The 16,771-nt window shown below is 43.9% G+C and overlaps 1 protein-coding gene across 5 annotated transcripts in view; it reads right to left on the bottom strand.

Moving 5' to 3' along the window:
- The window catches only part of POPDC1 (popeye domain cAMP effector 1), a 365,967-nt gene that overhangs the window by 10,066 nt on the left and 339,130 nt on the right, over positions 1–16,771 (bottom strand). For 3 of the 5 annotated variants that reach the window (XM_073576099.1, XM_073576102.1, XM_073576098.1), the window contains exon 7: positions 4,195–4,336. In XM_073576099.1, the coding sequence (XP_073432200.1) occupies positions 4,195–4,336 (142 nt within the window). Of the gene's footprint in view, positions 1–3,178; positions 3,283–4,194; positions 4,337–16,771 lie in introns of all 5 variants that reach the window. The other 2 variants (XM_073576100.1, XM_073576101.1) reach the window with 1 other exon arrangement.

Below are 16,771 nucleotides of genomic sequence, written 5' to 3'. Positions count from 1 at the left end.
TGTGTTTAATTAAACTGATAGGACTTGATTTGTAAAGGCACACACCTGTCTATATAAGATCTCACAGCTCACAGTGTATGTCAGACCAAATGAGAATCATGAGGTAAAAGGAACTGGCCTAGAGCTCAGAGACAGAATTGTGGCAAGGAACACATCTGGCCAAGGTGACATAAGAATTTCTGCAGTTCTCAAGGTTCCTAAGAGCACAGTGGCTTCCATAATCCTTAAATGGAAGAAGTTTAGGACCACGAGAAGTCTTCCTAGACCTGGCCGTCCAGCCAAACTGAGCAATCTTGGAAGAGGATGAGCTCCACAGATGCAGTAGGAAGATGGGAGAAAGTTCTACAAAGTCAACTATCACTGCAGCCCTCCATCAGTCGGGCCTTTATAGCAGAGTGGCCCGACGGAAGCCTCTCCTCAGTGCAAGACATATGAAAGCCCGCATAGAGTTTGCTAAACAACACATGAAGGACTACCAGACTAGGAGAAATAAGATTATCTGGTCTGATGAGACGAATATAGAACTTTTTGGTGAGAATTCTAAGCGGTACGTGTGGAGTAAACCCGACACTGCTCATCACCTGCAAAATACAATCCCAACAGTGAAACATGGTGGTGGCAGCATCATGCTATGGGGGTGTTTTTCAGTTGCAGGGACAGGACGACTGGTTGCAAATGAAGGAAACATGAATGCTGCCTAGTACAGAGATATCCTGGATGAAAACCTCTTCCAGAGTGCTCTGGACCTCAGACTTGGCCGAAGGTTCACCTTCCAACAAGACAATGACCCAAAGCACACAGCTAAAATAACAACGGCGTGGCTTCAGAACAACTCGGTGACCATTCTTGACTGGCTCAGCCAGAAACCTGACCTAAACCCAATTGAGCATCTCTGGGAGAGACCTGAAAATGGCTGTCCACCAACGTTCACCATCCAACCTGACGGAACTGGAGAGGATCTGCAAGGAAGAATGGCAGAAGATTCCCAAATCCAGGTGTGAAAAACTTGTTGCATTATTTCCAAGAAGATTCATGGCTGTACTAGCTCAAAAGGTTGCTTCTTCTCAATTGTGAGCAAAGGGTCTGAATACTTATGACTATGTGATATTTCAGTTTTTCTTTTTTAATAAATTTGCAAAAATTTCTACATTTTTGTTTTTTTCCAGTCAATATGGGGTGCAGAGTGTACATTAATGAGAAAAAAAAATGAACTTTTTTTGAATTTACCAAATGGTTGCAATGAAACAAAGAGTGAAAAATGTAAAGGGGTCTGAATACTTTCCGTACCGACTGTATATTTATTTAAGAGGCCTCATTTTGTTGGGAAAACTTATGTGTGTGTGTATGTATTTGATGTACAGTATATACTTCTCATCAAGTTGCTGTTCAGTAAAAAGTTTATTTTTGCAATTTAGTCTTCCTCATTCATCTCTACTTCATCTGGTCCTAGCCTGGAAAGTCAAACTGTAGTTTGCGGTCTACATAGGTATATCACCAGAGTAAGAGTAGCAGACACCTAGTCAGGACCCACATTTTCCTGTAGCATGGTGGGACATGGATGATGCTCCCCTCGCCAATATCGCTGCCTTGCACCCTGTTACATAGGTTTATGTTTATACAAGATGATGCACAACTGAGAAGAATGATCTTTTAGGCTGTATAAAGTATCATTTCACCCGCTGAATGATTGTTTTGGATCAGCAGCCTGTTTACATGGCAACATAATAGTGAAACAAACGTTTTTAGCAACACTGTTTCTCATTTATCTTGCAATGTAAATGCCCCATAACTCTATAACAATGGCAAACATTAGAACATTGTATGTGCTGACTATTTTAGCAGTGGCGTAACTACAAAGTTATGGACCCCGGTGCGAACTTTCAAATGGGGCCCCCCCATGCCAAAATACACGTACATCTCCGCTCCGTACACCTCGTACACATGCGGCTTTGCACACCTCGTACATGCGCGGCTCCTCTCCGTCCACCTCGTACACACGCGGCTCCGCTCCGTACACCTCGTACACACGCGGCTCCGCTCACCTTTTACACACGTGGCTCCGCTCCGTACACCTCGTACAAACGCGGCTCCACTCCGCACACCTCGTACACACGCAGCTCAGCTCCGCACACATCGCACACACGCGGCTCCTCTCCGCACACCTCGTATACACGCGGCTCCGCACACCTCGCACACACGCAGCTCCGCTCCGTACACCTCATATACACGCGGCTCTGCTCCGCACACCTCGTACACACGTGGCTCCGCTCCGTACACCTCGTACACACGCGGCTCCGCTCCGTCCAAAATTGTACACACGGCTCTGCTACATCCACCCTGTAAACCCCTCCTGACCGCACACATAAACTTACCTCATCCAGCACCATGACAACCAGCACAGCAGAGTCATGCAGACACGGAGGATCCTGATCATGTGACCCCTGACTCCTCCCCTCCTGTGACCTCATCACAGGTCCTGTGCCCACAGAAAAAAGAACAGCCTAGCGACATTGCAGGCTGTGGGGGGTTGGTTGCGGTGGGTCTATCTGGGAGGGAGAGGATGGGGTGTATGGGGGGGCATGGCGGCTCAGTGCAGTGCAGGAAGAATAGACTTCCGGGCGGGACGCAGGGGGTGTCAAAAACGGGACTGTCCCACGAGAATCCGGACGGTTGGGAGGGAGATGTGGTCTGACCTGCCGAGCCCCTGACTTCCCCCGGGTCCGGTCGCAGTGGCGACTGCTGCGACCGTGGTAGCTATGCCCCTGCATTTTAGTACATCATGCACGAAAGGCATATTTAATATTTGCACGCAGTTAAAAGGCAAGTCAGTTACAACAGCTAGGGATCGATCTGATAAAATAACCAGAAAATGACAAATGAAAGACATAGTTAGCAATTTACAGAATTTTGTAAGTAGAAACAAGAGAAACATCAGAAACGAAGATTTAAAGTAGAAGATAAAGTAACATACAATGAGTCACATCAGCATTAGTCTTTTTGTTAATAGATAAAGAAGATGCTATAAGAAGAAAACCTTTTTATTAATATTCATTTTGCACTTAGTTATCTTTGAGACAATTGAATTAAAAAGATTTGCACTACTGAACAGTGGTCTAGTGCAGTAACTGCTTTGCTTAAAAGCATCGTTAACAATGTTGTAAGATGCACCCATTAGTACCTTGTGAGTAGTTCTTGTATTTTTTAATGGACGTAATCAACAGAAAACACCATGCGTCACACGACCCATTCCATATGAAATATAGAACTCTTGGTGGTTATTTCCTTAATGTAAAGGAAGATGGTTAGTATTGCTTATTAAGCAAACACTTAACACACATTAGTCTTGGCGTTAAATACAATACTTCAAAAAGTATCCCTGTAAACAAAAAAATAAGCAAATTGATTAATTCATATATAAAAGTTTGTGCCTATACGGAAGCTGTTTAAGATATAAAGAATCATTCATAACATTTACATGAATTAGTAAACTTAAAAAAATAAATAGAAAGATTTACACTTTTTCATAGCGTAGCCATGTTATTGTCATAACAACTCTCATACTGCGAGGGCCTCAAATGCTACATCTAAAAGGTCCAAACATCATATCCAGCCACATAATCATCAACAGATTGGCACCTTAAACGAGAAATTTAGGGGAACATGTCAGGTCCCTTGACAGCCCCTAATTACTACTATAGTGGTATGGGTCAAGGTTTCATTATTCTAAGAAGGTTTTTGATGTAATTGATTAGCGGTACAATTTTTGAACAATGTTGCTTTATTCAGCACCATGTAAAGGCAGTACTAATCCAGTAGGGCGTTACGTCCCCCAGACTAGTCCTGCCTCCCTGGGCTAATCACTTACATCAAACACATTATTATAAAAAAGAAATCAGCACCCTTACAACTAAAGCTATATCAGGAGACCTCCTCACACAAAAGTAGTGCAAACAGAATCTTACTGTATTGTATGCCTTTAGAAGACAACATTTTGTATATGTCCTTTAGATGTATTCATCATGGGTCATAAAGCAGAATTCATTGTGTTAGCAATGTTCACCCTATTCGGATCTTAAAGTCCATCATGATGTTTTATAAGCCTTACAATATGCAGTTATATATTGCATTACCGTCTGTTCACAAACATGAAGACAGATGCTGGCATGAATATTTTTTTTCTAAAGGGGTACTTACGCAAAGAAGAAGCCGTTGATGTTCCTCGTAAAAAGTTATGCAAACCATCCTCACTGTCACTTGTGCTGGCCATGCTGTTTCTCATCTGCATGACTGACAGCTGGGAGCAGAGACTAGACTGACGGTCGATTTTCTTTGCCACCTAAAAAAAAAATTGGAAATGTTTTCTATCACAATTATCCATTTACAGAAAGTACATATCAGCACTTTCAATTAACTGAATATTCTATAAAAAACAATAGGAATTTTGATTCAAAATGCTAAATCAAGTTTTTTCCATTTAGTTCTGGAAATTGAAAATACAGAACAAAACAAAATAAAACACCATTTAATGCAGTACAATTAAAGGGAAATTGTCAGCAGGTTTTTTGCCATGTAATCTTGTATGACCATTATGTAAGAGCAGCGAGCCTGATTACATTGATATGTCACTGTTTCAATACAATCAGTGTGTTATTAGCAGGAGATTATCACTAGAGGAGCACTGGCCTCATGCATCCTAGTCCATCCATACCCCCACCACTGATTACCAGCTCACGCTCACTATAAAATGTACATGCAAAGCTTTGGTGTTGATAGGGTTAACAACTGGGTTCTAGTAGAACTGCAACAGAGAAAATTTGTATTTTGTCTGAACTGCTGCACCCAGTAAACTAAGTGACACATAGCTGGGATTAGGGTCTCTGCCTCTACCTTATACTACTGTCAGAATATTTTTGTGACATATTGTACTTCGTGATGGTGGTAAAATTTGTTGGATACAACCTGTGTTCGTGAAAAAAAAAATCATAAATTTTGCTAAATTTTTGGAAATGTAATTTTCAAACTTTTAATTTTTATACCCTTAAACCAGAGTTATGTTACACAAAACAGATAACATTTCCCACATGTCTACTTCACAGCAGTACAATATTTGAATCCAATTTTTTTTGGAAGTTAGGAGAGTTAAAATTGACCAGCGATTTCTAATTTATCCAACAAAATTTACAAAACCATTTTTTTTAGGAACTACATCACATTTGAAGTGACTTTGAATGGACTATGACAGAAAATACCCAAAAGTGAGCCCATTCTAAAAATTGCACTTCTCAAGGTGCTCAAAACCACATTCAAGTTTATTAACCCTTCAAGTACTTCACAGGAACTGAAGCAATGTGCAAGGAAAAAATTAACATTTTACTTTTTTCACAAAAATTTTACTTTAGGTACAATTTTTTTTATTTTTACAAGGATAACTGGATAAAATAGACCCCAAAAATTATTGTGCAATTTTCCCGAGTATGCCAATACCCCATAATGGGGGGGGGAACTAGTGTTTTGGCGCAGGGCAGGGCTTGGAAGGTAAGTAGCGACATTGGACTTTTGGAGTGCAAAATTGGCTGAAATCATTAGCGGACGCTATGTCATGTTTGGAGAGCTCCTGATGTGCCTAAACTGTGGAAACTCCACACAAATGACCACATTTTGGAAATCAAACCCCTCAAGGAATGTATCTCGATGTGTGGTTAGCACCTTGAACCCCCCAGATGCTTCATAGAAGAGCAGTGAAAATAAAAAAAAACACATTTTTCCCACAAAAATGTTCTTTTAGCCCCCCAAATTTTTATATTCATATGGGTAACAGAAGAAAGTGGAAACCACAATGTGTGGTGCAAATTCTAGTGAGTACGCAGATACTCCATATGTGGGGGAAAACTAGTGTTTGGGCGCACGGCAAGGTTCAAAGGAAGGAGTGATGTTTTGGAATCCAGACTTTGATGGAATGGTCTGCGGGTGTCATGTTGTCTTTGTAGAGCCCCTGATGTGCCTAAACAGTGGAAACCTCCCATAAGTCACCACATTTTGGAAACTAGGCCCCTCAAGGAATTTAAGCATCTTGAACCACCGGGAGCTAATTTTACAACTTTGATCTGTGAAAATGAAAAAAATATAATTTTTCCCACAATGTTGTTTTAGCCCCAATTTTTTTCATTTTCACAAGGATAATAAAAGAAAACGGATCCCAAAATTTGTTGTGCAATTTCTCTTGAGTACACCAATGCCCCTTATATGGTTGAAAACTACTTTTGAGGCAAAGTGCAAAGTTTAGAAGGGAAGAAGCACCATATTGGATTTCAGATTTTGCTGGAATGGTTTGGAGGGTGCCATGTCACATTGGCAAAGCCCCTGAGGTGCCAGAACAGCAGAAACCTCACATTAGTGACCTCATTTTACAAACTACACCCCCTCATTGATTTAATCTAAGTGTGCAATGATCATATTATACTTCACATGTGCCTCACAGATTTTTGTACCATTGGGTGGTGAAAAAAGAATAATTACATTTTTCCCACTAAAATGTTGTTTTTGCCCCAAGTTTTTAATTTTTTTAAGGGCTAGTAGGAAAAAATTGACCTGAGATTGTTGTAAAAATTTCTCTGAGTGCGCGAATATGCTACATGTAATCGGAAAATACTTTTCAGGCACAGTGGAAAGCTCCGAAGGAAAGGTGCGCCATATTATAATGCAGATTTTACTGTTATGGTTTACGGGTGCTATTACCCACTGAGAAAGCCCCTGAGGTGCCAGAAAAGCAGAATCCCACTTAACCTCTTCACGACCGCCCACAGTAGATAAACGTTGGCGCTTGCTGGGCTTTGTGCAGCGCCGACGTTTATCTACTGTCGGCGGTTTTGTGCCCCCCGGGACCCCCACATACCTTCCAACGCGGGGATCCCGGTGCGCAATGCATGCTGGGACCCCCGACGTCATCGAGACCTGATTGGTTCAGGTCCCGATGACGTCAGCGTCACAGCAGCCAATGGGAGCGATCGCTGGGAAAGCTGCTTGTTTCCCGGCGATCTCCCTCATTATAACGCGGCTTCTCCCTCTGATCTCACTGACAGCTGATCAGAGGTGAAGCAGCGTTATTGTGTGACTAGATCGCTGCCTGGCACAGCTGATCGCTGCCTGGCACAGCTGTGCCAGGCAGCGATCTTGTCACACAGTAACGCTGCTTCACCTCTGATCATCTGTCATTGTGAGATCAGAGGAGAAGTCGCGTTATTATGTGCCAGGCAGCGATCTTGTCACATAGTAACGCTGCTTCTCCTCTGATCTCACACTGACAGATGATCAGAGGTGAAGTGGCGTTACTATGAGTCAGATCGCAGTGCAGCGATCTTGTGACAAAAATAAAAAAAAAAGTAAAAAAAAAAAAATGCAGGGGCTAGGGTTAAGGCCCCGTCACACTAAGCGACTTACCAGCGATCCCGACACCGATATAAAGGTGTCAGGATCGCTAGTAAGTCGCTATGTGATCGCTGGTGAGCTGTCACACAGACAGCTTCACCAGCGATCAGCACAGCGATGCCGAGCGCCCGGCATCGCTAGCCATCCTGTAAAAATTAGAATCAAAATAAAAAATATAGTTATTCTCACCTTCCGACGTCCCGTTCAGCCATCCTGCCTCTCTCCACGCTCCGGTCCCAGTGATCCTTTGCACGAATGACCGCGAGATGTCACAGTCTCGCGGGATAACAAAGTCTCGCGGTCATTCGTGCAAAGGATCACTGGGACCGGAGCGTGGAGAGAGGCAGGATGGCTGAACGGGACATCGGAAGGTGAGAATAACTATATTTTTTATTTTTTTTATTATTTTTTACACCTGATCGCTGGTCTCCCGCCTGTCACACACAGCGATGCGTGCTGGCCAGCGGGAGACCAGCGACCAAAGAAATGTCCAGAGATTTCTTCCAGCGATCAGCGATACCGGCAGGGGGGCCGCTCGCTGATCGCTGTCACACATAGCGATCTCGCTGGTGAGATCGCTGTTACGTCACAAAAGTTGTGACTCAGCAGCGATCTCGCTACCGAGATTGCTTAGTGAGACGGGGCCTTTAGGGTTAGGGCTAGGGCTAGGGTTAGGGCTAGGGCTAGGGTTAGGGCTAGGACTAGGGTTAGGGCTAGGGTTAGGGCTAGGGTTAGGGCTAGGGCTGGGATTAAGGTTATGGGTGTGTTGGTGTTAGGTTTGTGGTTAGGGTTATGGTTAGGGCTGAGATTAGGGTTAGGGGTGTGTTGGGGTTAGGGTTGGAATTAGAATTGGGGGTTTCCACTGTTTAGGTACATCAGGGGCTCTGTAAATGCAATATGACGCCCGCAGACCATTCCATCAAAGTCTGCATTTCAGAACTTCACTACTTCCCTTCCGAGCCCCACCGTGTGCCCAAACAGTAGTTTTCTCCCACATATGGGGTACCAGCGTACTCAGGACTCAGGACAAATTGGACAACAACTCTTAGGGTCCAATTTCTACCGTTACCCTTGTGAAAATAAAAATTGGGGGCTAAAAGATCATTTTTGTGGAAAAAAAATGATTTTTTTATTTTCACGCCTCTACATTATAAACTTTACTGAAACACTTGGGGGTTCAAAGTGCTCACCACACATCTATATAAGTTCCTTGGGGGGTCTAGTTTCCAAAATGGGGTCACTTGTGGGGGGTTTCCACTGTTTAGGTACATCAGGGGCTCTGCAAACGCGACATGACACCCACAGACCATTCCATCAAAGTCTGCATTTCAGAACGTCACTACTTCCCTTCCGAGCCCCACCGTGTGCCCAAACAGTAGTTTTCTCCAACATATGGCATACCAGCGTACTCAGGACAAATTGGACAACAACTCTTAGGGTCCAATTTCTCCTGTTACCCTTGTGAAAATAAAAATTGGGGGCTAAAAGATCATTTTTGTGGAAAAAAAATGATTTTTTTATTTTCACGCCTCTACATTATAAACTTTAGTGAAACACTTGGGGGTTCAAAGTGCTCCCCACACATCTAGATAAGTTCCTTGGGGGGTCTAGTTTCCAAAATGGGGTCACTTGTGTGGGGTTTCCACTGTTTAGGTACATCAGGGGCTCTGCAAACGCGACATGACACCCGCAGACCATTCCATCAAAGTCTGCATTTCAGAACGTCACTACTTCCCTTCCGAGCCCCACCGTGTGCCCAAACAGTAGTTTTCTCCAACATAAGGATACCAGCGTACTCAGGACAAATTGGACAACAACTCTTAGGGTCCAATTTCTCCTGTTACCCTTGTGAAAATAAAAATTGGGGGCTAAAAGATCATTTTTGTGGAAAAAAAATGATTTTTTTATTTTCACGCCTCTACATTATAACCTTTACTGAAGCACTTGGGGGTTCAAAGTGCTCACCACACATCTATATAAGTTCCTTGGGGGGTCTAGTTTCCAAAATGGGGTCACTTGTGGGGGGTTGCCACTGTTTAGGTACATCAGGGGCTCTGCAAACACGATATGACACCCGCAGACCATTCCATCAAAGTCTGCATTTCAGAACGTCACTACTTCCCTTCCGAGCCCCACCGTGTGCCCAAACAATAGTTTTCTCCAACATATGGCGTACCAGCGTACTCAGGACAAATTGGACAACAACTCTTAGGGTCCAATTTCTCCTGTTACCCTTGTGAAAATAAAAATTGGGGGCTAAAAGATCATTTTTGTGGAAAAAAACTTTAATGAAACACTTGGGGGTTCAAAGTGCTCACCACACATCTAGATAAGTCCCTGGGGGGGTCTAATTTCCAAAATGGGGTCACTTGTGGGGGGTTTCCACTGTTTAGGTACATCAGGGGCTCTCCAAATGCGACATGGCATCCGATCTCAATTCCAGCCAATTCTGCATTGAAAAAGTCAAACGGCACTCCTTCCGTTCTGAGCTCTGCCGTGTGCTCAAACAGTGGTTTAGCCCCACATACGGGGTAATGGCGTATTCGGGAGAAATTGCACAAAAAATTTAGTGATTCATTTTCTCTTTTTACACTTGTGAAAATAAAAAAAAATGGTTTTGAAGTAAAATGTTTGTGAAAAAAAGTTAAATGTTTATTTTTTCCTTCCATATTCCATTCATTCATGTGAAGCACCTGAAGGGTTAATAAACTTCTTGAATGTGGTTTTGAGTACATTGAGAGGTGCAGTTTTTAGAATGGTGTCAATTTTGGGTATTTTCTGTCATATTGACCCCCCAAACTCACTTCAAATGTGAGGTGGTCCCTAAAAAAAATGGTGTTGCAAATTTTGTTGTAAAAATGAGAAATCGCTGGTCAACTTTTAACCCTTATAACTTCCTAAAAAAAAAAAATTATGTTTCCAAAATTGTGCAGATGTAAAGTAGACATGTGGAAAATGTTATTTATTAACTATTTTGTGCGATATCACTCTCTGATTTAAGGGCATAAAAATTAAAAGTTTGAAAATTGCAAAATTTTCTAAATTTTTGCCAAATTTTGATTTTTTTAACAAATAAGTGCAGATCATATCTAAAAAATTTTACCACCATCATGAAGTACAATATGTCATGAGAAAACAATGTCAGAATCAGTAGGATCCGTTGAAGCGTTCTAGAGTTATGACCTCATAAAGTGACACTGGTCAGAATTGAAAAAATTGGCCCGGTCACGAAGGCAAAAACAGGCTCGAGTGCGAAGGGGTTAAGTGACCTCATTTTACAAACTACACCTCTCAACGAATTCAGTTGGGGATGCAGTGATCATATTGAAACCACAGGTGTGTCACAGAATTTTATACCATTGGGCAATGAAGAAAAAATAATCGCATTTTTGCGAACGAAATTTTGTTTTAGCACCAGATTTTACATTTTCACGAGGTCAAATGGGTAAAAATGGCAACAAAAGCTGTCCCACAATTTCTGCTGAGTATACAAATACCACATATGTGGCTGTGCATAACTGCTTAACCATACGGCAAGACTCGGGAGAGACGGAGAGCTATTTGCCTCCCGGAAAGCAGATTTTCTAAGAATAGTTTGTGGACTCCATGTACAGAACTCCCAAGTACCATTAAAGCAGAATTCCCCCTCAAGTGACCCATTTTGGAAATTATACCCCTAAATGTGGTTTAGGTTCACTGTGGGGCTCAGAACGGAGGGGGCATCCGGATTTGCGAGCGCATAATTTGCTGAATTTCTTTTGGGGGGCGAGGAGCCATTTCGCTTTTCCATAGTCTTTGTACTACCAGTAATGTGGAAGTTCCCTGAATTTCCATTAATAGATGACAGTCCTGAATCAGGACCTGCTTTTTTTGTAGAGTGAGTTGAAGATTTTGTTGAGAACATTTTCCAAAACATTTTGGATCACATTTATCCTGCACTATACGTTAAACTCTTACTTTGGAGTTTCCATCTAAATCTCCTAGTGACGTGATTCAGATGAAACCCACAAGGGATCCATTCACTATAATGAAGCAGCAGAGTTACTCTAAACTCAGTCTGGCCTCTGTTCATCGGTGTCCTTTTCAGAGTTGCACTAAACTGTGGCCGACAGCACTATTATGCATACTTAAAAAGACAAGACATTGCCAGATCATAGGCCAGACGGCTTACACAGTGACTCCATCTGCTTAGTTATAGAGAATCTTTCGCCGGTGATTCCGTCTGAATCACGTATTTCAGAGATCTACAAGGAAGACCCCGCTGTAATTGCTCAGCATTGAGCGCAGGATGGATGTGAGCTGAGCCTTACCGCTAAATTTAGGAAGCAGAAAGAAGAAATCAACAGCAGGTGATGAATTGGTTTTATTCATTTTTTATGCCGTTCCTTGTGCGGTATAAGTGGTTAGATGATTTTATTCTTCGGGTAGGTGAGATTACAGTGGTTCCACTGTCACGCTAAAAAATGCTTTTATTGCAAAAACAAGTTTTTACATTGCCATATTTGAAGAGCTATAACTGTTCATATGTCAGCTGACAGAGTCATATGAAAGATTGTTTTTTGCAGGACTAGTTGACGTTTTTATTGGCATCATTTTCAGGCACATGACATTTTTTGATCGCTTTTTATTTCAGTTTTGGGAGGAACAATGAATAAAAATTAACAATTTAGTAATTGTTTTTTTTATGCCATTCACTATGTGGTAAAAGTGATGAGGCAGGTTTATTCTGTGGTTCAGGATGATTACAGCGATACCACATTTATATCTTTTGTTATGCTTTGGTGCTTTTACACAATAAAAACTATTTTATAGAAAAAAATTATTTTTGCATCGCTATATTCTGAGAGCTATAACTTTTTTATTTTTCCAATGATGGAGTTGTACGGAGGCTTGTTTTTTTGTAGGACAAGATGACGTTTTCAGCTGTACCATTTTTTTTTACATTTGTATTTTTGATCGCATTCTATTCCACTTTTTGTTCGGTGGTATGATGAAAAAGCATAGTAAAGGGGTTAACAAGTGTGACAGTTTTATGCGGTGGATCATTCAAGACACGGCGATACAAACGTGCACTTTGTTTAGTTTTTACATAAAAATACAAATTTATGGGTACAATATACAGTCATATGTTAAAGTTGGGCAACCCTATTAATGTTAACCTTTTTTCTTTATAACAATTTTGGCAACAGCTATTTCAGTTTCATATATCTAATAACTGATGGACTCAGTTATATTTCTGGATTCAAATGAGGTTTATTGTACTAACAGAAAATGTGCAATCTGCATTTAAACAAAATTTGACCAGTGCAAAATTATGGGCACCTCAACATAAAAGTGACATTAATATTTCGTAGATCTTCCTTTTGCAAAAATAACAGCCTCTAGTCGCTTCCTGTAGCTATTAATGAGTTCCTAGATCCTGGATGAAGGTATTTGTGACCATTCCTGTTTACAAAACAATTCCAGTTCAGTTAAGTTTGATGGTCGCCGAGCATGGACAGCCCGCTTCAAATCATCCCACAGATGTTCAATGATATTCAGGTCTGGGGACTGGGATGGCCATTCCAGAACATTGTAATTATTCCTCTCCATGAATGCCTGAGTAGATTTGGAGCGGTGTTTTGGATGATTGTCTTGCTGAAATATCCATCCCCTGCGTAACTTGAACTTCGTCGCTGATTCTTGCACATTATTGTCAAGAATCTGCTGATACTGAGTTGAATCCATGCGACCCTCAACTTTAACAAGATTCCCGATGCCGGCATTGGCCACACAGCCCCAAAGCATGATGGAACCTCCACCAAATTTTACTGTGGGTAGCAAGTGTTTTTCTTGGAATGCTGTGTTTTTTAGCCCCATGCATAACGCCTTTTTGTATGACCAAACAACTCAATCTTTGTTTCATCAGACCACAGGACCTTCTTCCAAAATGTAACTGGCTTGTCCAAATGTGCTTTTGCATACCTCAGGCGACTCTGTTTGTGGCATGCTTGCAGAAACGGCTTCTTTCGCATCACTCTCCCATACAGCTTCTCCTTGTGCAAAGTGCGCTGTATTGTTGACCGATGCACAGTGACACCATCTGCAGCAAGATGATGCTGCAGGTCTTTGGAGGTGGTCTGTGGATTGTCCTTGACTGTTCTCACCATTCTTGTTCTCTGCCTTTCTGATATTTTTCTTGGCCTGCCACTTCTGGGCTTAACAAGAACTGTACCTGTGTTCTTCCATTTCCTTACTATGTTCCTCACAGTGGAAACTGACAGGTTAAATCTCTGAGACAACTTTTTGTATCCTTCCCCTGAAATGCTATGTTGAATAATCTTTGTTTTCAGATCATTTGAGAGTTGTTTTGAGGAACCCATGATGCCACTCTTCATAGGAGAATCAAATAGGAGAACTACTTGCAAGTGGCCACCTTAAATACCTTTTCTCATGATTTGATACACCTGGCTATGAAGTTCAAAGCTCAATGAGGTTACAAAACCAATTTAGTGCTTCAGGAAGTCAGTAAAAAGTAGTTAGGATTGTTCAAATCAAGAAAATGATTGTTAGAGTGTTAGCGACTCCTGGAGTGGACCCTCTGGGTCGCGGCACCAACCCTCCCAGGGCGAGCTAGCCTAGTGAGGACCACCCCCTATACAGGGAGTGTCAGGAGCAAGCCCCAGGGGATACGATACCACGACTGCTGGCACCAGGCGGCCGGCTCACAGGAGATACGAGACTGTGACTGGAGGGTGCAGGATACTAGGGAACACAGGAGAGTACACGGGAGTGCGCTGAGCACAGGGTAGTGCTAGACGGGTACACGTGGGCACATAAGGCGTGTAGCAAGTAACAGAACACAGGAATAGAGTGAATGCCAGGAGGCACGGCGGAGCATGAAGAAACAAGGGTTCAGAGCAAGTGCTAGGAGCACCACAGAATAGCAGACAGAGCAGAGGACCTGAGAACAGCGCACAGCCAGGCTGGGACACAGCTGACCCAGCCAGGAAGCACAACAATAATCAGGCACCTCCCCTAGGGGGAGGTCGTCTGATATAGCACATGACTACTACTGGTTCCGGGTCAGGACCTAGCCAGAAAGCACATGACCACTAGTGGTTCCGGGTCAGGTCCTCCAATACCATAGAGAGGACCGAGCCCTATACAGCACTGACAGGAGCGCGCAAGCGCAAACGTGGCATGGAGGAGGAGACCCAGGGACGAGAGTTGCGCGTGCGCACCCGACGGGGACCCCTGAGGGACCGCCGTACCGGAGGGAGTGACGTCGGGGCCGAAGCCCCGCCTCCTTGTGAGCGCGGCATAACAGTACCCCCTCCTTTAAGCCCCCTCTCTCTAGAACTGGAAAATAGCACCTTGACACTAGGAGCGGGATCCAGACACTTCCTAACTGCATGAGGACCAATGAGATCCAGAGTCTCAATACGAGAAAATTCGGTCTCCTGCCATACCCTGGAGAACTCCACGGACAGAGAGTCGGAGGCAGGTATCCCCGAGACAGGTCAAACCGGCAGAGGCACACAGACATGCTTGGAGGCCGAAATGGTGGTGCAGTCATTGGAAGTCAATTCATCCTTAGGAGGCGAGCAGTCGGAGGATGGTTGCTTGGGAAGTTTCTTCTTGGCACACGATGGGCAAGCAGCCACGAAGTCTTTGACGTCCTGAGCAATAGACGGCCACCAGTAATCGTGGGATAAACGGGAGAGTGTCCTCTTGGCACCAACATGACCGGCAGCCGGAGAAGAATGTCCCCAGGATAACACACCTATACGGTTACCTTTAGACACAAAGGTCTCCCCTGGACGCTGGGGCGTCAACTTGACGGAAGCCACGGTAATTACCTTGGGACGGTCACTTGACGGAGGTGGAGACTGACTCTCAGCCCCCCTGTTGATAATGTCACAAGTCACAGACCGGTTGCTTGAATGATGTGGAGACTGACTCTCAGCCTCCTTCTCGACAATGTCACAAGTCACAGACGGAATGCTTGACGGATGTGGAGACTGACTCTCAGCCTCCTTCTCGACAATGTCACAAGTCACAGACGGAATGCTTGACGGATGTGGAGACTGACTCTCAGCCTCCTTCTCGACAATGTCACAAGTCACAGACCGGTTGCTTGAATGATGTGGAGACTGACTCTCAGCCTCCTTCTCGACAATGTCACAAGTCACAGACGGAATGCTTGACGGATGTGGAGACTGACTCTCAGCCTCCTTCTCGACAATGTCACAAGTCACAGACGGAATGCTTGACGGATGTGGAGACTGACTCTCAGCCTCCTTCTCGACAATGTCACAAGTCACAGACGGAATGCTTGACGGATGTGGAGACTGACTCTCAGCCTCCTTCTCGACAATGTCACAAGTCACAGACGGAATGCTTGACGGATGTGGAGACTGACTCTCAGCCTCCTTCTCGACAATGTCACAAGTCACAGACGGAATGCTTGACGGATGTGGAGACTGACTCTCAGCCTCCTTCTCGACAATGTCACAAGTCACAGACGGAATGCTTGACGGATGTGGAGACTGACTCTCAGCCTCCTTCTCGACAATGTCACAAGTCACAGACGGGATGGTGGACGGCGGACCTATAACCGTCGAAGACGAGCAAGCAGGGTTCTTCGGATGAATGAACAGCAGGCAACTCTTTTGACAGGACGGTCCCCAACGGAGTATATCACCAGATTGCCAGTCCAGGGTCGGCCCATGAATACGTAACCAAGGAAGTCCAAGAAGAAGGGTATGAGGCGAAGTCGGCAATACGTAGAAGGAGATCCGCTCCCGATGACATGTGCCAATCTGCAACTCAACTTCCTCAGTGACCTGGTTAACGGTGTCCTGCAAGGGTTTATCGTCGACCGGAACTACTGACCTAGGAGACTCCAGGGATCTGACAGGGATGCGAAACTTCTTAACTGCCTCGAGACTAATAAAGTTACCCACTGCGCCAGAGTCCACAATAGCTTTCACAGTAAAAGTCTCGAAACCAAAATTCAGGGAGACAAGCACGGTCAGGGGTAGAGAGGAATCACATACACTTGGGGAGACCTCACTTAACAGTCCCAGGCGGAGAGACTTCCCCGGTCTCTTGGGACATGAGCGTAGAAAGTGGGAGGCATCCCCACAATAGAAACAGAGCCCTTGTGCCTGCCTTTTCACACGACGCCGTTGAGCTATCTGGAGGCGATCCACCTGCATAGGCTCAGGTACCGGATCTGCCGCAGATAACTCGGGTGACGGATGAGAAAAACTGCGAGTGAACGAAGAGAGGCGAGAGGACCCTCTCTCTCTGGCTGACTCGCGGGTGCGCTCCTGGAAGCGCAAATCAATGCGTGTCGCGA

The sequence above is a fragment of the Dendrobates tinctorius genome, unplaced genomic scaffold, assembly GCF_039654945.1.
Source record: "Dendrobates tinctorius isolate UK_male_01 unplaced genomic scaffold, ASM3965494v1 ptg000046l, whole genome shotgun sequence".
In the NCBI taxonomy this organism is placed as follows: Eukaryota; Metazoa; Chordata; class Amphibia; order Anura; family Dendrobatidae; genus Dendrobates; species Dendrobates tinctorius.
The sequence above is the reverse complement of the archived record's forward strand: the minus strand, read 5'-3'. Positions and strand labels throughout refer to the sequence as shown.